Source organism: Passer montanus, unplaced genomic scaffold (assembly GCF_014805655.1).
Source record: "Passer montanus isolate IOZ18808 unplaced genomic scaffold, ASM1480565v1 scaffold27, whole genome shotgun sequence".
Classification (NCBI taxonomy): Eukaryota; Metazoa; Chordata; class Aves; order Passeriformes; family Passeridae; genus Passer; species Passer montanus.
In genome coordinates this window covers 6,065,075-6,087,094 of record NW_024367372.1, presented here as the reverse complement: position 1 = coordinate 6,087,094, position 22,020 = coordinate 6,065,075, and the positions used below count along the sequence as shown (strand labels likewise).

At 36.3% G+C, this 22,020-nt stretch overlaps 1 protein-coding gene across 11 annotated transcripts in view; it reads left to right on the top strand.

Moving 5' to 3' along the window:
- The window catches only part of EML1 (EMAP like 1), a 121,481-nt gene that overhangs the window by 74,756 nt on the left and 24,705 nt on the right, over window positions 1–22,020 (top strand). For 3 of the 11 annotated variants that reach the window (XM_039712474.1, XM_039712471.1, XM_039712476.1), the window contains 6 exons: window positions 189–321; window positions 5,907–5,954; window positions 9,242–9,376; window positions 15,893–15,921; window positions 17,335–17,361; window positions 20,451–20,580. In XM_039712474.1, coding sequence (XP_039568408.1) covers window positions 189–321; window positions 5,907–5,954; window positions 9,242–9,376; window positions 15,893–15,921; window positions 17,335–17,361; window positions 20,451–20,580 — 502 coding nt within the window. Of the gene's footprint in view, window positions 1–188; window positions 322–5,906; window positions 5,955–9,241; window positions 9,377–15,892; window positions 15,922–17,334; window positions 17,362–20,450; window positions 20,581–21,640; window positions 21,703–22,020 lie in introns of those variants that run through there. The other 8 variants (XM_039712473.1, XM_039712482.1, XM_039712477.1 and 5 more) reach the window with 6 other exon arrangements.

The following is a 22,020-nucleotide window of genomic DNA, read 5'->3' as shown; positions in this document are numbered from 1 at the left end:
TTATGAATAATAATAATTTTTTTTAAATTCCTCAATATTAAAACGCTCATCTATGCTCAATTTGGCCATAGTGACACAAAAATGGCACACTGCTTGGAAAATTTAAAATATTCTAGTGTTGTTTGCTGAAGAAAAAAACACAGAAAAGTAAATGAAGGCAGTGATTTCATCTTATATTTGTTTTACAGCAAGACCACTGGTACAAACCCTGCCTTTAAGGACTACAGTTAACAATGGAACTGTATTACCAAAGAAACCAAGTGGCTCTTTACCTTCTCCATCAGGAACCAGAAAGGAGACTGTATCACCAGCAGCAAAAAGGTAGGCATCTATGAGAAACCTTATAACCATGGAATGGAAAACATGGTCTAACTCCTGTTTTAACCTTCTAAATATGTAGTTTTTCTTACTTGCAAAGCAGCAGTCTAAATATTTAGTTCGGAAAGAAAAGGAGATGGATTTCATTCTAAGAGGCTTTAAATTTATTCATTCTAATTACAGTTAAGGTTATTACCATGAATATTGAAAGAATGTACAATGTTTGGTCTTACTGGTTTGTTTACATTTCTTGCTTTTAAGAATTTAGCATAGAGAGAATAAAGCATTTCTACTGTGCTGTTGCCCAACATGATGTGAAAAGTGGTGCAAGAATTCTTTGAGTAGCTAGTAGAATACATGTAGTCTGCAGAGAAACAGTGTTATCATTGCAAATCAGTATGTTATCTTTGGTGGTTTTCTCTGACTAACAAAATTATCATATAAACTGCATGCACAGGGTTAGCAGCATCTCAGGGAGGAGGAAAATTCTGTGCCTAGCACATATTTATGCAAATGAAAACATCCATCTTTAGATATCTTATCATTAGCATGTATTAAGCCCTTTTAAAAATTACTGCTCTGTCCCAATTTGCTTTGTGTGTAGCTGTTTTTAAATATACTAAATGTTTTATACATCTGGGTCATAAGGAATGGAATGGATTGAGCGAAGCAAGTTCAAGATACATGTGGCAGTGTTTGTGGTGCTAATCTGCTGTGTTGTATATGTTTACAAGATAATAGTGTGGGGTTTGGGGGTTAGGTTGAGGGATTTTTTTTGTACATTTCTTTTGTGTGTCTCCTCATCTTTTTCTACTGATGATGCTGTCAGCTCTGAGGGAGAGTAAGTTGTAGAGATGCGAGCATTAACCTCCAAGATCTGAGGTCTCTCAAAAAGAACTTGACCTCAAAGAGGAGATGGTGGCTAAGGATATGCCAGTTTTTGTTACTGTTTTGAAGAGGACTGGCTTTCAAGAAAGTCCAGGTTCTATTATTATAGAGTAGAGAGAAGTTACATTGTACACAATTAAAATTGGAAAATAGCATATTTGTTTATGTTACAAAAATGAACTCCTGTGAGCTCTTATGAGCTGGAGCTTGCTGCAGCTGTAGGCTTTGGCAGGCTGGTCTGAATCAGCCCTTAAAAGAAGAGAAGGAAATCAAACACTGTCCAAACTGTTCCATTATTTGATTTGTAGAAGTTTGAAAATGGGTGAAAGAACTTTCCTTTTAGAAAAGATGTATTAGTGTTTAAAAAGGAGTACTATTTAGTACATGCTGAATTTTAAACCATGTTTGTACTTCACAAATTATTTTTTCTTAATAATTATAATAATTTCATTCTTCCTAATTAAGTTTCAACTAGTAGTTATAAAATATATGAGAATTGGAAGATTCACCTATGTACAGAGGGTATGGTTCCTGAGTCTCTGTGCTCTGTCCCTAGGGTTCAGCATAGAACTTTCTGCCCCAGAGTAGGGTGGATGAAGTGCAGCTCAGGGTCATACTCATGCTCTCTCTATTCTTGGAGGCCTTTGTGTTTCATCTGGTATTGCCTGCAGCCTGTAGGCATTATCCTGGCTTAGGATCCCTGTAGATAAGTGGCAGCCTGTATCCCTTCCACCTGACCCACGTGCAGCCTGGATACCCAGAATGCCAGTGGGAAAGTCCTTAGAGAGCATCATTAGGGACTACTTTTAGACTGTCTTGATTCCTGTGTGAGAAATTCGTTCACAGGTCAAGTAGTTAGTGTCCTTTTATTATGCTTTGTCCCTTCACATTACTGAAGACATTAGGCTGAAGATGCTTTAAATATGCAGCATGAAAATGTGTATTCAGTTTTGAAAAAGAAAAAAAAATATATGGGCAGTTTTGCTGAAATGGGTGAGCACTTATTAAGAGTGCTTAGGAGGGTGGGATTGTTTCCTGTCCTGAAAAAAGCAGTTGTAAATTCAGGTGCTGTACAATTATTGCTCCCTTCAAATGCTCTAAAATTCTGTATTGGTGTCTTTAATGTGAAAATGTTCTTTATTGTTTCCTTTATTGAACCATATTAAAGCATATTTCTGTGCCTTGCCTATAAATGTACTTCAAGAGGAATAAAGTGGAGTGGTAAGAACCTCATTGGTTAATTACTGTACAAAACATTTTTTTGGTAAATTTGTCTGTAATCATTTAATAGAGAACCTTGAAATAACTGGTCAGATTTCAGGGTTTTATAGTAAATGGTGTTCCCCATATTCAGTATTCGAAGATGATACAGTAAGTGCTCCAAATATCTTTCTTGTATACAGTCAAGTAGAATAATTCATTATGTATCCTTAAGTTGAATTCAATCATACTTTGTTTTTATACTGGACCCTTTTACCTTCAGGAAATGCATGTGTTTATGCATAAAACAGTAATGGAAATACATCAGCAAAATCAAATAGCTTCCTTTTTCAAGGGGTAGGACTTGTTTATTTGTGTTGGAAGCTTCTCTCAGTGTTGCGCAGTTTACAGATGGTGGGAAATTTCAAGATATTTTTTTAGTTCTGATTTCTGCTAAGGCATGCTCTTTTCTTATGAACTGCTTCCAGAACTGTGGCTAATTTGTAGTGTAGGTATTCTCAAGTCCAAAATATGGTCACGTGACATAGCATCTGTAAATAGTATTAAGTCTTTATAAATGTTTTTGAACTTAGTTTTTACGTGAATGCTTTTAATGGTTTTTCCATACAGCGCAGGTGCACAATTGAAAAGGTGGAGTTTGAAAAATGAAAGTTAAAAACAACAGTAGAAAAGGAAAAAAAAATTTTTGCTGGGTCACCTTCTAAACTTTTGATCTGCTGTTGAGACTGACAAATATCTGCTAGTAAATAAATAGTAAAAAATAGCATCTTCCATATTTTTATTACCTGTGACCATATGTCCAAGAGAAAGTGCAGGTGAATTGAGTCCTTCCCAAATCTTTTACTGCCTTATGAAAAGAGGGCTTACAATCAAGTGCTCTCTGATTCCTCTCTTCTCCTATACTTAGCACTGTTTAGGTTAGGACTGTATGATGTCCAATTGAAATTACATCAGTCTGTCCCTTGAAACAGTTTGTTGTGCATTATCTATGTAAATACATGCAAATAGTCTGCATGGGGACTAAGTGTACATCCATACATTCTCCTGCTTAGAGATAGAAGTATTTACTGGTATGTCTGCAGACACAATCTCATTTCATACAATAGCTGTATTAAATGTGTTGGTTAACTCATTTGAACCCACAGGTTGGTATATGGCTTATCTGCCTTGCTGGATTACCAAGGAGATGTGGTTCAGAGTTCACTGCATTTTCTGATTTCCCATTTAATATTTGAAATGGAAATGACTTCTTCTGTCAGGAATATAAAATTGGAGGTAATAAAAAATGCTTGAGGCTGAAAGGGTGGAACTAGCAGGCTTTTATTTGAATTCTGCCATATATTCTCTCAGTGACCTTATGCAAATCATTTAACCTCTATGCATATTGCTTTTCCTTGTATAAAACATGTATCTCTGGATATCAGGAGGTTCTTATAGGACCTAATGTGATAATTAGATCCAGATCTTGCAAAGCATTAAGTAACCTCAACTGACTCTGACTTCAATTAGAATTGAGGGCATCAAACCCTGCTTCAGCATTCAGATCTTGCAGTCAATACCCAATTGTCCAGGTTAAGGAAGGTCTGAAATAACTTGAATAGAGCAAAAGCACAAATCCAAAACATGGATCAACTGGATTATAAAAGTATGTGGTGGTAATACAGTGCAAGACAGCCTGGTGATGATGGTGGTACTGGGACCAAAAATTGTGGTCAAGCACCAAGAGGAGCTGCTGCCCTCAAGCTCTGGGAACCATATGAACACAGCTCTGGGTGCCAACCAGCTAGCAGAGAGCTGGAGTGATTCTGAGATGGACTGAACAATCACCTGATACAGATGGACAATCAAGAATTGCCTGGCTTTGAGAAGTGTTTCCGTGTCATCTTAACAAGAAAGCTTTCATCAGAGGATTTGATTTGAATTTTAATACATTTCCTAATTCCGTGATTTAGAAGTGTATGAGCTATTTTGAGTAACAACTTTTTGAATGCTGCCATAGTTTTTTTCTAAACTTTGTGCTTAGAATAGTTATTTGAAATTTTCATTCCAAATAAGATAAGTTTAGTGTATCATGACCAGAACTTTCCCTTCCCCCTGCACTCTTTCTTTAGCATTTATTGTGGCTTGAAGTTTGCTGCTTAACACTAAATCTGTCTTTGGAATATGGCCAGTGCGTAGTAGTGATGTTTTGTGTTCCCTATTAAAATCTAAGGTTTTGTGACTCATTTAGGATAGCTTTGTTTCCAAGAGTTGAGGGGGAAAAGGGGGGGAAAAAAAGTATGGGAGGAGAATGCAGACAGTACCTTTCCCAGTAGGGATGCTGGTGCAGGCTGCAGGCTTGCACATACTTTGCCTTTCAAAAGGAGACAATCAGTCATTCTTTCTCCCCCAGCAGATTGCAGAGTATTACAATGGTGCAAAACTCTGACAATGGAGATCAAAAGGAAGAAGCAGGAACAAAGAAAACATAAAGAGCTTTGTTTGCAGGGAGAATAAAATACTTTAATATGATAAATTCCTGTTCTTCTAAACTCTAAACACATGGCCCCTAGGAAATTGTTCAGTCGCCTGGAATTAATGTTGGGGGGCAGTGAGGGTTTGTAACTGGCACACACAAACTCTGAATCAAACCTTCAATTAGATGCTCTGTGTAACACTCATCTCTCAAAGAAAATGGTTTAAAATATTTAGAATATAAATTAAAAAAGAAATCCCTCTCCACTGAACTTCGGGTGGCAAAACTATTATGCCACTTCACAATATCTCTAACAATTAAAGTTATTAGTGCATTTTGCTCAGAGGCGTAATGAAATTAAAGTCATATGTTATTCCTGAGTTCATTCTAATTGATTTAAATGAGGGTCAGAATGAGTGCTAGGCAAAATATTAATGCCATCAGTTTCTGTCTTAAGAGTATGGTGCACTGGTTTTTAATTTATTTTATTAAAAAGCTTTTATATTTTTCCAAGTAATTTTAGTAATAAGGTATATATCTTTTTAATTTTGGCCAGATTTGTTCACCACAATTCAGTAATGCAACTGCCTGAAACATTCATGCTATGCAATGGTATATGTATGTATATATGAGGATTTATTTTCTTGTCTTTGTTGTTGCTTTTTTAATAGTCTTTGTCTTTTAGCTGCGTCATCTGTCGTGTTCCTTCAGATAGCCTTTTTGATTTTTTTTTTTAAATTTTATTTTACAGTCTCTTTACAAATGGTCAGTCTATCGGGGCACTGCTGAGATTTTGTCATTCAAAGATACATTGGTGTTCTTAAATGTATGGTTTGAAATGATCAAACATCTAACTGAGTCAATAAGCACTTTGTTGTTTATTCTTGCACGTGACTTCATATCTTGAAAGCATGCAATTTTGTCTTTTAATGTAAGTCTTGTAAATGTCTTGTTTCCATGTTTTATTGTTGCATTCACTTTTTATTCTGCTTTGTTTATGCACCTCTCAATCTGGATTAAGCAGGTCTGTGAATCTTCTCAATGCATGCAAACTGAAAAAGCCTGCTCTAAGGTGAGGGATCCTTAATAGCTTTGTAGTGTTGAAGTTCAGTTGTTTTTCCTTTCCATTTCAATTCAACACATAGAAAGTGGCTGTTTTAGTAAAAGCATTAACATGGTAGAACTGTAATTATTATTGCCATTTTTAACATTTCCAGAAGTACATGTCTAAAACTCTCTTATCATTGATAAATGCATCACACAACTTAGATAATAATAATGTCAGTGATGGTATCTGCATTATTTCATACTAACATAATTTTTATTATGGGAGTATTAGACCATATTGCTGTCTCAAACAAGTTAAAAATCGTGCAACTAAATGTTATCTTCTTAAATAATTGCAAATGCTCTCCTTTCATATTACTAATGTCGAAGTCAAATTCTGGGATCCGGTTATACTCTTACAAACCTGTAAGTTAAATGAGTATTTTCTGTCTTTATAAATTCCTGCTCAGGTGACAATGTATCTCTACTGTAGCTGTAGATATAATCACTGGTGTTTAACAGTCTACCTAACAAAATGTATATAATGCCAAAACTGAGTTAATATAATGGAGTTATAATCCTTGTTTCCAACCACCAACTAATACTTCTCACTGAGTTTTTGTTGTTGAAAGTTTAAAATAAAATTTGTCAGAAGATAGCATTACTAATTAGCTTAAGCAGTGATGGACATAAATCATTACAGTTTAAAAGAATTTTACACCTGTGATTAAAGTAGTTTTTATACTGATATAAGACTTCATTATTCAGAAAGAAGATAGAATTAAACTTCTAAATTTTAGTCACACCCTTTCATTTCTTATCTTCTATTTCATCTTTTGAATGTTGACAGCTATAAAAATAAAACCCCAAGAAACATTAAAATTAGTTCCAAATTGTTTCTGTAACTTAATTTTTTGTAAAGATTAGTATACTCTGATAATGTCCTTAATTTAATCTTGATGTAGGCTGATGTTGACGCCTCTTATCCTTAAAGAAGAAAATATGCGTCAACATAAGCCTACACTTAAATTTTCCTAACCAGGAAAGAATGTCCAAATAAAGATTTGATCTTGACAAATCACACAGGATGTTTCTGTAATTAATGTATATAATAATGCAAGGCACATGCTAATGAAGCTATTTAATTTGGAATAAACATTTTCAGTATCAAAGTTTTATTTTTTAACTGGAGTAATATTAAATTGGATGATGTTATGAGACATAGGGAGAACAGTTAAATATTAACAGTAAATTATTTCATTTACTAGAGAAGGTTTTTCGTGCAATTGACATTGAGATGACTTGGATAATGTTAGTCTAGTGTAGGAAGTACACTTCTGAAATTAAGACAGAACTAAATTCTTGTTGCTGCCTTTTCTCTTCTGCTATGAATGTATTTTGTTCTGTCTTTGTGTAATTTTGCATTCTGCTTGCTCTCTTACATTGCTTTCTCCACAGAAACACTATTTTTTTAATTTCAGCTTAATCATTTGAAGCTTGTTTTTATTACAAGAATGCAGCACTGAACATCTGTCCTACCATCGCATGTACCAGAAGGTTTTTTTGTCAAGCTGCCCGAGATGCACCTTAACATGCAGATCCACCCCTGGATGGGCACTGCCTTCTTTTCAGAAGGGCAATTTCTTTCCAGAAAGACTCTGGTTCAGGTGTTCCCATTGTTTCTGTAGCTGAGTCTGAGTTTAGGTGTTGAAACATTCCCCTCCTTGCTGGTAAAAAGGTGTGGGGGAACAGAAATAAGTTTGGGTTTTTTTAAAGCAGGTGGTGTACAGTTGCTAAGCTAAGCATTTTTTGACCAGACAGAAAAGTCTATCTTGGTTCCTCTAGTTATGGAGAACAACTTACACCATACATGAAGTGGGACAGGGCCAGAGGAGCTGACTGAGATGACAGGGTAGGGATAGCTCTTAGGGACTCCTGGGGAGGTTTGGCATAGTCCTCAGAATGAGATGAGTATTCTGGTACGCAGAGCATCTCTGGGGGTCTATGGAGGCTAAGGGGGGGAGGTGGCTGGGGACGATAAAAGGTGTGACTAGGAAGAGACTGGCCTTAAAGGAGCAAGTACTGAAATTTTCACAGTGGGATGGAAGTTGTGGTTGGGATTTGGGTGGAGAGATGTGAGCTGGAAAGCAATAATTGGTGTCCCTAGTTTCTGGGGTGAGAGAGCTGCTGAAAGTGGTTATTTAGTATGGGGATTTTATAACCTAAAAGAGGTATTTTCATTGTGCTTTCTGCAGGGGAGAAAACAGTACAGGAAGTAGTGGACTGAAATGGGGGGAAATGAGACCCTTATGCTGAGTCCTGTTGTTCAACTGCTGCCATGGGGGTGATTCCTGTCTCAGTCTGGGTGCTGCTGCCTGAGCCTCTGTGCTGCCAAGGGCCTGCAGCAACGTGTAAAGCATTACCTGCTTTGGGACCTCACCCTTAGCTGCTCCCTCTCTTGCTAGGAAGCACTGCTTTAGGGAGAAGTGCTTTGGTCAATAATTTGTCTCTATAAGGTGTAAGTTCTGAATCAGCTTCTCATAATTTACTAAGTAGCACTACTTGTGTTTTGGCTCCCATTTTTCCATCACGGAGAGCTGGATGTCTAAGAGGTGCCATAAAGCCACACAGGAGCTCCCTTGATAGCTATCTTGGCAGGAAGGATGGTTGAAGAGTGAGAGGGTAGGGTGAGCTTTAAGCCTTTGAGAAGCCTCCTGTCAGGACATGCGGGGAATCTAATCTATTTGTACATGTAACTAGGAAGCATACATTTTTGTCAAGAATAAAAAATTGCAGGCTAGCTCACCATTAATTGCACTTTGGAGTATGTTAAAACTAGCTTTGAACCACAGAGTAATTGATATTGGATGAGGACCCAAAGTTAGCTTGCTTGTGTTCAAATTTTAACATACTTTTGGCATTCCCTGTAGTCTGGCTGGAAATGTCAGACAATATGCTTTTTCTTTAAAGCTTTCACTTCTTCATAAGAGAATCCAAAAGTCCAGAAGTATGGAGTGGTAGTCAGAGATTTGAAATGTGACCCGGAAAAGTGATTGCAACTACTCTATGAAATTGGTTTAGCCCATCTTCTTTTTTATGATTAAGGAAAAAGCAGTATCTTTGTCTCTGTTGTACCAGACACTCAGCAAAGCTCTTACATAGGCTCTTTAACAAATCAAGTTAAGATTTTTTAAAAAATTATAGTTACTTTTTTAGGGTCAGTGTTCTACTTGATACATTTCTCATAAGTATTTATTGTAGAATATATATTTTTACAAGTGCCACTGTGAAACTTGCTCCTTGTTTTATTAGCACCATTAAGAGAACCAGTTCAGCTGAGCGTGTGTCCCCAGGAGGTCGGAGGGAAAGCTATGGAGATTCCAAAGGGAGTCGCAACCGCACTGGTTCCACCAGCAGTTCATCTAGTGGTAAAAAGAACAGTGAAAGGTAATGTCAACTAAGTATCTATCCCCTTTCTCTGCCTCCTGCTCTAATTATGAAATTAGTTTCTTTAGTGAACTTAGTTTTTCTTGTTTAAAATATTGGAAGCTTTTTTTTTCACGAAGCTCCAATTCTTGGACCAAAGTATATATTAAAACATTTGAAATAAAGCAGGTTTTCATATTTAGATTAAATTTATTTGCCTTATTTCCAAACTATAAGCAGCGTGAGAACTTAGAGTTTCCCAGGAAAGTTCATAATTTTTAAACACGCCTTTTCTAATATCTTAGTGGTTTCCCTTGGTTTTTATATTCCTGACAAGTACTTCTTTGAGTTTCTGGTTGTGGTGCATTGACCCCCAGCTGGCATCTGAGTATCACACAGCCATTCACTTCCTGTCCTCCAGTGGGATGAGGAGAAGAAAATAGGAAGAGCAAAAGTGAGAAAACTTATAAATCAAGATAAAGGTAGTTTAAGAAGTGAACGAAAGTGGAAGAAAAGACAAAACAATTACTGAGAAGCATTCGGTCACCGCATCCCATATGTAGATTGATGTCCATCCAGTCTCTGAACTATGAATGCCTTGATCTGACAGCCAGATTAAATATAAACGGAGAGGTTTACATGCAAGTGCAGTTCAATGGAGCAGAATGAAGCGATGCCTATCTCTGTGTATCTTTGATCATACTTCTCTGTATTGCTGACAGCACTGAGAAAAGAGGATATCTTGTCCAAGGGTTTCAGACTTAGGATAGCCTTGAACAAATAGCTGTTTCATTGAGGTTCATCAGTATTGTCAGTATAGGTCAAGCAGTTCTTTTTTCCTGTATTTCCTAGTCAGAATTTAGTTTTGGCTATTTCATTTGACCTGTTCTATTGCAGTTTCCTTTGCTAGAAATGGTGTTGATAGTACTGTTTCACTGTCTCACTGATTATGTGAGCATAAAAACACATTGTTAATGAAGTTCACCTAATAACTTAATTTACCTGCTCTATTTGGGCATCAATACCATTACACAAATCATTGTCAATGGTGTGGCACAAAATGTTCCTTCCTTTTTATCCCTTTAGCACATTTGCTTGAGTAAGGAGTGACTGAGCTGGTTGTGCACTATTTTACACCCCAAATATGGGTGATTACATTATTAATAGCTTGGTTTCAGGCCTATGTTTTCAGCTGTGAAGCAAGACAGCAAGTGTACAAACTATGGAACTTATTCTAAGTTATGGATTGGGATAAAAGGGCAGATTAGTAAGGGTGGCACTTTGTAGCTGTTTGCTACAAGCTGCCTGAACAGGAGGAAGTGCAAGGGGTCTTTTACAGGCAGCTTGAAGCAGCCTCAAAGTCACAGGCCCTGGTTCTTGTGGGAGACTTTAACTACCCAGACATCTGCTGGAGAAGCAACCCAGCAAAGCACAAACACTCCAGGAGGTTCCTGGAAAGCATTGATGACAACTTCCTGTCAGAAGTGGTGGAAGATCCCACAAGGAATAGTGTGCTGCTTGACCTTGTGATAACCAGCAGGGAAGGCCCTGTTGGAGATGTGAAGGTTGGAAGCAGCTCTGGCTGTCATGACCATGAGATGGAGTTCCGTACCAGGAGGGCATAGCAGGGAAGGCCCTGTTGGAGATGTGAAGGTTGGAAGCAGCTCTGGCTTCCATGGCTCATGACCATGAGCTGGAGTTCCGTACCAGGAGGGCACGAAGAAGGGTAGCAAGTAAGGTTTTGACCATGGACTTTAAAAGAGTTAACTTTAGCCTGCTCAGGAATCTTGGAAGAATGCCATGGGAAGTGGACCTGCAGGGAAGACAGATCCAAGAGAGTTGGTTGATATTCAAATATCACTTCATCCAGGCTCAAGAACTATACATCCAGATGAGCAAGAAATCAGAAAAAGTGGGCAAGAGACCTGCATGTATGGATAAAGGAGATGGTGTTCTGGTGGACAACAAGGTGTTGATGGGTCGTGTCCCTGTGTGCCCTTGTGGCCAGGAAGGCCAGTGGAATCCTAAGATGCAATAGCAAGAGCATTGCCAGCAGGTTGAGGGAGGTGATACTATACAAAATCATAGAATTGTCAAGGTTGGAAGAGACCTTTTAGATCATCAAGTCCAACCATCCCATTCATCCCTTCTACTCAGCCCTGGTGAGGCACATCTGGAGTTCTGTGTCCAGTTCTGGGTCCTCAGTACAAGAGGGACATGGAGCTCATGGAGTGCGTCCAGCAGAGGGCTACAAAGTTGATCAAGGAGCTGGAGCGTGTCTCTTACAAGGAAAGGCTGAGGTAGCTGGGCCTGTTCAGCCTCAAGGACAACTGAGAGGGGACCTCATTGATGTCTACAAGTATCTGAGCAGAGGGTGTCAAGAAGATGAAGCCAGGCTCCTCTTGATAGTGCCAAGCAATAAGTAGAGGTAATGGGCAGAAACTGATGCACAGGAGTAGGAGGAAAAATGTTTTTACCATGTGGGTGACTGAGCACTAGAACAGACTGTCCAGAGAGATTGTGGAGTCTCCCTCAATGGAGATATCTGAGAACTGTCTGGACACAATTCTGTGCCATGTGCTCTGGTACAACCTTGCTTGAGCAAGGAGGTTGGACCAGGTGAACAACTGTGATCCCTTCCAACCTGACCTGTGACTCAGTGAAAGGCTTAGCAAATTAAAGGAATAATGAAAAAAAAAAATTAAATACTATCAGAGAAAATGTTTTAAAATTGTAACTAAGGAAGATGTAATATTTACACAAATTAACATCTTGTTTACATTCTGCATCTATGCATGTGAATGAAGTTTTGATAAGCCAACAGAATTCCAAAGGACCGGGCCTTCTGGTACTTACAGAAATTTGACTTTATCTTAGCATCTGATTTTTTTTCCCTTAACATTTATGTAAGATAATTATAAGCAACAAATAACTCATAGGTGTGGTTTTCATTTTGTTTCTAAGATTTTTGTACATCAACATTTCTAAAAGACAAATATGACTAAAAAAACTGTAGCAATACATAATATCAATAAATAAGTGTTACTTTTGGGAGGAAAAGCAATCTATTATTAGTTTACTTTGGAACATGTGCAGATTTGAACAAAATCTTTTCTCAGACCCTTGTAGAGAATGTATATCTGCACACATCTGAATCAGCAAACCAAGCATCAACAATATTAGGGACAAGTGAGCCTGAAAGGTTTGAAAGGCAAAACCAAGCAAAATGCAAAATGGCCAGTGAAGGGACAGCTAAAAAAACTTGCTCACTCTAATTTAAGCTGCAAATTCTGTAAAGTGTTGCAATGGTGTGTAACTGTGCAGCTACTTTGCCTTGGTGAAGTTATTAGCATGGAGCTGCTGTTTTCTGTATTGATTGATCTCTTGAAATGGTTGGATTTTCCAAGGCTTTGCTTTTTATTTTGCATCTATGTATTACTTCCTACTCTATCACACATATCAAATTATATAAATAGCCATTATGTGGTGATCTCATTGATTAAAATAACTTTATCTTCTAGAAACAAAACAAACATCTTATGCATAGTTTTTGTTAAAAAAACAAGATTCTATAATTAGATGGGTAGACTTGTTTCTGAAATATGATCAGCAATTATTTCACCTGCCAGTGGTGAATCTCATTGCTTTTCCAATTTGCTGTAGTAATTTATTGTAATTTTTGTAAAAGTTTTAACAAGCATGATCCTACATTGCCCTTGCTCTGTGTATTTTTTATAAAAAATTGCATTAGATCAAGTGCCCAAAAAATGAATTCAGTGTGTGCTGTGCAGTGGAAGATCCACAGGTCAAAATCTAAAACAACACAGTGCTTCACAAAGTCAGTTTTATGGATATATCTCTGATCCTGCTACCTGTTTAGGGTGACAATTATCTGAAATTAGTTATATGTCAAAGCTACCAAGCACATGAAGTGAGACTATTAGTTTATTCACTTAAATTAAGGAAAGCTATGGCTTCTGTAAGCTATATAGATATACTGTACACGTGAAAATTATTCTAAAATAGCTGAGAAATAAAAACAATGCAATAAAATAATGATTATCTGCAAAATATTTTGGTTTTCCTCTAAGGTCAACCACTGTACTTGAGATGCATTTTTAATTTTTACACCCTATTTCAGCAGAAACTCAATGGTTATGTCATTTTGCAATTGTTAGGTCATGAAGGTTAAAATCACTCACTCTAGGATTTGGGAAGAAGATCCAGCACACAAGGCATGCAATGGTTAAGTAAAGTGCAATATTCCAAGGAGCTAATAAAGAGCATGTGTTAGATTGCCTCAGCTGGTGCTCATGATGTTGGTACCACTGTGAAAACAGTCATTGTATGGTTAGAGATTTTTCCCCTCATTTCTGTCCTGTGCAGCCTGTTCAGCACCCCAGCTTTCACCTCCTTGAAGAATGAGTGTCCTTATCCTGTGGAAGAGGCTGGCTAAAGATTTGCCTCATGCTTCCTCTCAAAACTGAGCAACCATGCAAAATACAAAGCCTGAGTTATGGGAAGGAAATTGATGATTCTGAATGCTGGGAATAAGACTGTCCCCCAAAAGCTGACTGTATGTGTGAAAGAGTGAGGAAGAGTGTGTTAACCTAACCATCTACTCACAGTCTGTTTGTATCCTTGACCCCTTTGCATCCCTTCCAGCGTGAGATATTCCATGACTCTGTTTTTGAAAGGGTTGTAGGCTGTTATGCAAAGCTAGAATGCTATAGAAAGCTCTTTCAAGAAGCTTTAAGCTTAAGGAGATGACCATAATCTCCCATGCTACTGTGAAGTGTCCCTATTCCTGTAGCTATCAGCCAAGAGTAAGCCTTCCTGAGGGTTAGTTAAGTAGGATGTGACTCAAGTTCAGGGAAAAGGGTAGTCAGAGCTCTGAGCTGTGTGCGGTTAGGGTTTGTATAATTAGGAAATACAGATGATTTGCTTTATTACTGTCATGAATCAGCCTTTCACATTTGCTTGATTAGCTTGAATAGGTCGGCATGGTCTGTTCAGAGCTAGGGACTGTTTTGTCTCTAATATGGCAGCATTTCTGACTAGTGCTTCATCCCATAATTTTTTTTTTTTTGTTTTCTAAAAATATCTTCATTTGTAAGAAAAAATGTTCATCTTGGTGTTAACAATGGCAGCACATCATGCTATTTATATAAATTACATTGGCTGTGTATGCCAGCTTGAAGCATATATTTTGATGCATGATTAACACAAAGGCTGATATTATGGGAAGTTGCTAAATCAGGAGTAGAATCAGAATTAATTTGGTTTGGTTTGGGTTTATCATTAAGTATTATTCTCAATATAAGTGTCAAACCAAAGCAAAGGGAAAAATACAATAGAATTATTTGCTACATCTTTCATTGTAGTGAAGGAGAATCTTTTATGCTTAAAAAAAACCTGTGTGCAAAAATCCAACACAGTCTTGTTTCTTTTTCTGATTTCTCCTTACTGCCCACTGCAGTCTAGGAGAAAGTGTTGAGATGGCATCAAGCTCTAGGAATATTTCATGCTTCAGCATTTCTGCATTAGAATTATAGGGGGTTCACCCATTTTGGGATCACCTTAAGAAACTTACAGCAGTTATCTTATACTTCAAAACTTTTATTGCATTAAAAAGAGAGAACTGGGAAGAGAAATAACTTCATAATATAACTTTGTGTCCCTTCCATTCTTCATCAGAAACAACACTCTCAAACTTGATTTACAGGGGCAAAGGACAAAAACAACAAATGACTTGAAAAAAATTTCTTAACAAAGATTCTTTCCTTTTGGCCAGGGAAGTACTATCCAGAGAGCTTCTCAACATGCTGTATGTATTTTCCCCTCAAGTTTTCCCAAATATTTTCTCAACACAAAAAGAAAAACCCATTTCCAGTTGTCTTGCAGGCAGCTGTGAAGTGACAAACAGAAGACATTTTAATCATGGTTATGTGCTTTCTGTGTTTTACCAAGTACTGTCATTCATCAGAGAACAACTGGGCAGTTCCACGTTTTATGTGAAGTCTTTGGAAAAAGCAGGATTCAAACTCTGATTTTTCTCCTTAAATCCAGGCTGGAAACAATAAATGATACAGCTGCTCATGGCCAGTTTCTGTGTTCTCCTGTAACTGGACTAACTTCACAGACCGAGAGAATTTCGTAGTTTGTAGATAGTTACAATTTTAAGTTTAGTTAGGTGCTCATGGCCAGTTTCTGTGTTCTCCTGTAACTGGACTAACTTCACAGACTGAGAGAATTCCGTAGTTAGTTATAATTTTAGTTTAAGTTTAGTTAGTTATAATTTTCAGAATGTCATGAGAATTGACTGTAAAAGTGCCATCAAGGATGTTTACTGGTTTTAACTGTGTTTGCCTGGGGATTTACTTTGTAAATAATTTAATTGAAAAAATATTTTTATTTATGCATACACTCAACAAAAATATATATTATATTTTAAATTTTATGCTATATTGATACATATACATGTGCAGACTGTATGTGCATGCTTTTAAAGTAGTAATTTCTTCATTATTTTCACAGCAAACCCAAGGAACCAATGTTCAGTGCAGGTAGGAACTTTTAAAATTTTTAAGCAGATAGTAACTGTGATTGGGTTCCCCCACTAGCCCCCTTTCTTCTGTGGATGCCTAGAAATTGGTATTGGGAATCTAAACATGATACTTACAGGCTGCTACTGATATATTATTAAAAGTTGATCAGTTCACTCTAGATTTTATTGATGCAATAGATTTATTTTACAGTTGAGATTGTTTGTAAGAAGACAAGGACACAAAAGACTGTCTTCTTACTCTGCATATGTCTTCTCTTTCAAAGCAGTATTAAGGTTTTGGTAATTAAAGCAGTGCCAAGTTCCAGCTATGGTGCTATCGTGTTAATCATAAAATGGTGCCCTCTGAAGATTGCTACATCTGTCCCAAAGCCTTGTAATGTAATTTGTCAAATTACAAATAAAAAGGTGGTTTGTAACTGCAGTTTTGGTAATCTATGTTTAATTTGAACAGTACATCAATTTTTTCCAACTTAGGTATTATCCCTGCTCAAAGATTTTGAAAGTGAAATAGTAGGTGTAAGTGAAAGCAGTATTTGTCCTTGTTATTAGACAGTTAAAAATTTTGAAGAGTCTCAATAAAAATATGAAATGGAGTAGTGTATATAACAGTTATTTTTGTTCTGAAAAGTCAACTACAACTAAAATAAAGATTTCTTTTAGCAAAATAGAGAAGGGAAAAAAACCATATTGATTTATCAGATGTATTGTATTATTTTTATGCATAGTTCTGTGACAGTAATCATACATTAAGCTGAAAAAGATGGCGATCTTTTGTTTACTGCATGGATTGATCAGCATCCAACAAAGCTTTTAAGCCACATTTCAAGGTTTAATGTAACTGATTTTGAAGTTAATAATACATTAAATTAAATAAGCACTTAAGTCTCTTGTGACAATATAGTCATGGTTCATGTTCCTTCCATGAAAACTGGTGGTTTAGAAAAAGAAAACTCCTGATTTGCACACAATATGCTTTCCTTGCCTAATATTTCTCCTTCCCTTACACCATGTAAAAAAGTTGTTTGTAATATTTTTTCTTCTGCCACTTTTTCCATAGATAAATGTCAGTAATTAAACAGATGGGACACTACATTGATGTCCTTCTCACCTAGACAAAACTCCTACTGAAATGAATGTTTTTTCTAAGAAGGTTGTACTTGGTATTTTACTTAAGTATATGGTTGCAAAATGGAGTTTAAGCCAGTTTTAATGGTAGAACCAAACAGAGGCCCCTAACTGAGGGAAGAGGTTTAGAAGGTAATTACCCGGTGTGTGGCTCAGTGTTTGTCAAGGTCCAGGTTAGCCTGCAGCAGACTAAGACTGGACAGCCTGTAGAGCAGGTATTTAGAGAGTTATTGTATTCAAACACATCTTTATCTAGCCCTTCTGTCTCTGTCTCTGTAATCACAAGGGAAGCGCCGTGTGACACACTGCAAAGGTAGGCTTCACTTCCAAAACCTCATAGCTCTCGAAGCAAAATGGCTCTGGTGGGATAAAAGATCAATATATATACAGCTGTTTTCTAACTTGTGTGCATTTTGCAATGTTAAAACTTTTCTATTTCTTTTGAGTGAAACAAAAATGCTATACCATTTATTATATGATCTACTGAATTATAACCCTCAGGTGCACTTTAATCATAATAACGGGTTATAATTCACATTCCTATGGACTTAGTCCTAAGAATTTGAATTAGAAAAAAAATGTTGAGAGAGCTATATGGCAACACGTGGATGTTCACTGTGTTTGAAATGGCATTCTGCACTTCTGCTGGAATTTGTATAGAATTTGCCCCTTTGTTGGCTGTTTTGCTGTTAGCCTAACATGATCATAGAAGCCTTTGTTTTATCTTGCTTTTTCTTATTGAGTAGATTTTAGATTTTTCTGAATCTTAAATAAACAGGCCTAGGCCTACAACTAATTTCTTGTTGCTTTTGCTTAGTGTCATAAAGCAGTGTTACATTTGATAAACATACCATGTTGGTGTCTAAAGCTCTAGTTAAGTTGTAGTGTAAATATGCTCATTTTTGATGCATGTTTATATCTGTGATCTTATCACAGATTTATCTGCTTTTTAGAAATAGCTGTATCCTAACAGTTTTTCCACTAATCAGCGTCTTTCAGCTTTGCAATAAATGTGAATTTCACAAAGCAAAAAATGTTTGTTCTCAAAGCAAAGTCTATTAGAGAGTCTCTACCTCTGTGTATTCTTTGTACAAATTTATACCTGCAATCAGTGGTGGTCTCCTTTGTAGATCCCACTGGCACTGATGTCCTTCTTATTTCAGTTCATTAACTGTTCATTTATGCAACAACAATATCAAATTTACAAAACCACAGATGTAAAAGATACGTTTGTCTAAAAGTTTCACTGTTGGTCTGTCTTTGTAGTTTGATGATTGTCTGTCTTTACATCTATATCTTTACATTTAGTACTCTGCTGTCTTATAAACTTACTTAGGAAAAGTATGAAAAAGTGGAGGTTGATTGTGTAGATAACATATTTGGGTTAGGAACAAAAACTTGTAGAGATGGAATATTACCAGAAGTTAGAAATAAGTGCACAATATGACCTCTATGCCTGACTGACCTAATCAGCCTAAGTTTCTCTTTACAGTTGGGAGAGAGACATACACACGTTCCAAGGGCTGATTATTTGTTGTAATATACTTGATATAATTTACTGGTTAGTATATACTTTCCTAGTCTGGTGTGACTAGGTCAAATGCTCCCACTGTAGATGGCTAAATGCAAATTTTATGAGTCCCATAAGCTTCAGGTGAGAAAAGCAGCTTGGTGAATTAAACTTTGGTTCATTCACAGCCTTTGATAAGTACAGCCAGTAGTTGTCATTGCTGAAAATCTGTTGACTTCCAGTGCACCAGCATCAGCAGTGTTGGCACGTGTTTGAAGCTCATTAAATAGATGCTGCATGCGCATACAAATAGTGCTGTAATGCTTTGCTATTTAATGCTCTACCCTCTATTTTATTTTCCAATACAGATATATTGGAGTAGATTTTTAAAACAATTCCAATATTCTATCATTTTAACTGATATCTTGAAGTTCCAACCTTCTGTCACCATTACTTCATCATTATTATCTCTTCTTTTTAGCATTAAGTTTTGTGTTGCTTTCATTTTATGTATGCATTCTGTAAATGAAGCTAGAGATACCTAACTGTAACTTTACTGTGACAGATCAGATAGATCTCTTTCCCATATGACTTAGTGTAAAGGCAAAATACACATCTAGAACATTGCTATGATGTTTATTTGTTCAATCAATAATTCTTATTAATTTAGACAGGATTTGTAACATATGCATATTTCCAATTAAAATAAAGCCTTAGCTTTCAAATTTAAAAAATAGTGGTATATTTGTAATGATACTTAAAAATTCGTAGCATAATTTAACAGTCCTAAATTGTATAATTTTTTTTTCATTTACATGATTTTTGTTACTTTTGCCCTTCCATTTCCTCTGTGCCCACGATTATTCTGTCTAGTAACTCTACAGATGTCACTGACTCCAAAACTGCTTGATTCGCATGCGAACAAGGCTGAACCCCTTGATCTGCCGATGGAGCAGCAAGAGCCAGCACGTTCTGAATCTGGACAAACTTCATCAGAAGTTCACAGGACACCCACTTTGGCCTTGCCACTTCCCAAAAGTCCTAGTCAGAACTTCATGGCATTTCCCAGATCTCCTAGTTTTATAAGCCCCATGAAGTCCCCAAGTCAGTACTTCCAGATCTGTTATTAATCTCTGCTTCTCTGCCCCAAAAATATTTATCAGTTCAACACATTACTTTTAGTATTTTCTTCTAGAAATGTTTACTTCTGTCAGCCAATTGAGTTTTTGTAGCTTCTCTCCTGTATGTCATTGTCCTTTCTTTTAATGTGCTGTCAATGTTGTCATTCTTTTTTCAATGTTTAGTAATTCTTAAAGCACATATCTTTTCTGCATGTACATCAGCATGATTCCTCTTACTAATTGTTTGTGTTCCTTATTTTGAATGTATCTCTAACACTGTATCAAGTGTAAAGCATATCTTTACACTGGGATGCAAAGAATGCGACTGAGTGTTGGAAAATAATTTAGATGCTGATGCTCAACTGTAAACATTGATTAAAAAATAAAATTAATTTTAAGTGGCATTTCTGCGTTAATTGTAATCTTTGATGTATTCTCCTCCATTTTTGATAACTAAAAACCATAATATTGTAATATTTTTTTAAAAATTCAATTTCAGACCTTTCTGTTTTGTAGTTCTTCATGACATTGTTTAGTTCTAATTCTGCTACTCAGAATATTTAGAGGAAGAAGGGACTTCATATGTTTTTTTTAAATTCTGCTTAGTAATTATGATTTAGGAAAAAAAAACTGCTAAATTTCTAAGTTTGAGATTGCATGTAATTTTATAATTGTAATGCACCAAACTGTTATGTGGGAAGGGATGGAGGAGCACTGGAATTCTCCCCAATGTTTTTTTGTGTAACATTAAACATTTCTGACCTTTTGTAGAGGAAGGATACGTAAAAATGTTTCTTCGTGGACGTCCTGTTACCATGTACATGCCCAAAGAGCAAGTGGAATCTTACAATTTGGAAGCAAAAGTAGAACTACCAGCCAAGAGGCTTAAACTGGAATGGGTGTATCCTTTCTGTGCTGGAGGACTACTGGAAATCAATCATTCCATAATGATTTGGGTTAAATAACTTCTCAGCTAAAGTATAGCAGGATTAAGGTCATAGGGTTCATTTAATTGGTGAAGTGACATTCCATTGAAAATAGGTGTTAATTTCTTGAGGCTGCTGTTCTTCACCTTGTAAAGTACGGGGTGGCAGCTTAAGAAAGATTTTGCTAAGTGTTGCCTGAAGGTTAAGTCTGAAGCATTCTAATTAGCCAAAGATTAAACTAGGCATCTCATAAGAATGTAGTGAGCTTGGATTATTAATTACAATGTGCATAAAACAAGCTCAGGTTTTTTTTCCTAGTTCTTAGCAGTAATTTATCATTTTTAACTGTTTTATAAAATATACACCATTGTCCTTAAGAGGATGTACGTTCAACTGGAATAAGCCCTGAATTGAGAAGTGCTCCGCAACTGATACATGCTTTGCCATAACATTTATAAAATATAATATATAAAATAATATTTGGATTTGTATCTTAAGGGGGCTTAAACACCATAAATACCAAATGACCAGATTTTTCCACTGACTTCTATAATTGCAGAATATTACATAATTGCAGAAATCTAACTTGAAAGAAATCGGTGTTTCACTACATACAAAAGTTTTCCTATTTAGAATATATACTTTATTTTATAAAAGACATTTCACTTTTCTATAATGTTACTATATATAATGGATCGTTCAAGATAAATATAAACACAAGAAGATCTGAGTTTATTTGTAATATCCATTATCTTTAGAGAGATGATGTCATCATAAAGGTTTTCTCTTGAAAGAAAAATATCTTCTGGTTGCGGTGAAAATAGGAAATTACTTTGACTTCATAAAGAAGACAGACTGCATATAGTCTTTTTCAAAGTTGTATAAATAGAACTGCATGTGGTTTCAGAATGTTCAGAGAGTTCCCAAAAGTCCCTTTGTATTCACAAGAGATTAATGACAGATTTAGTAACTATTCTTATTATTCCTGTTGCAGCTGTATGTTCTGTCCCATTCTGCTGGAACTGCATAAATAGTGCATGCACAAATAAACGAAGATGAGTCAAAAAGACAAAAAATCCATAAAATTAATAAAACAGGTGAGATTACAGTGATAAATGCTGTTTACAGCATTTTGCCATCTAGTTGTAGAGGTTCTCACCATTTATCACAACAGAACTGAATGATGTCTTCTGCAGTTGTAAGGGGCTCCTGGCTCAGGGGGCCTAAGGATGAAAAGGAGGAAGTTTTAGAAAGCTTGCTGAAACAACAGAACACCCAATCATGAAACAAAGCAGAATGTCATTAGCAACATGTAGGTGGAACCTGACGTCAATATTTCAGACTATTATAAGAAATTATAAATAGAGTAGGTCATTATTTCAGTCTCATTAGTTTCTCACTTAAACTTATTTAAA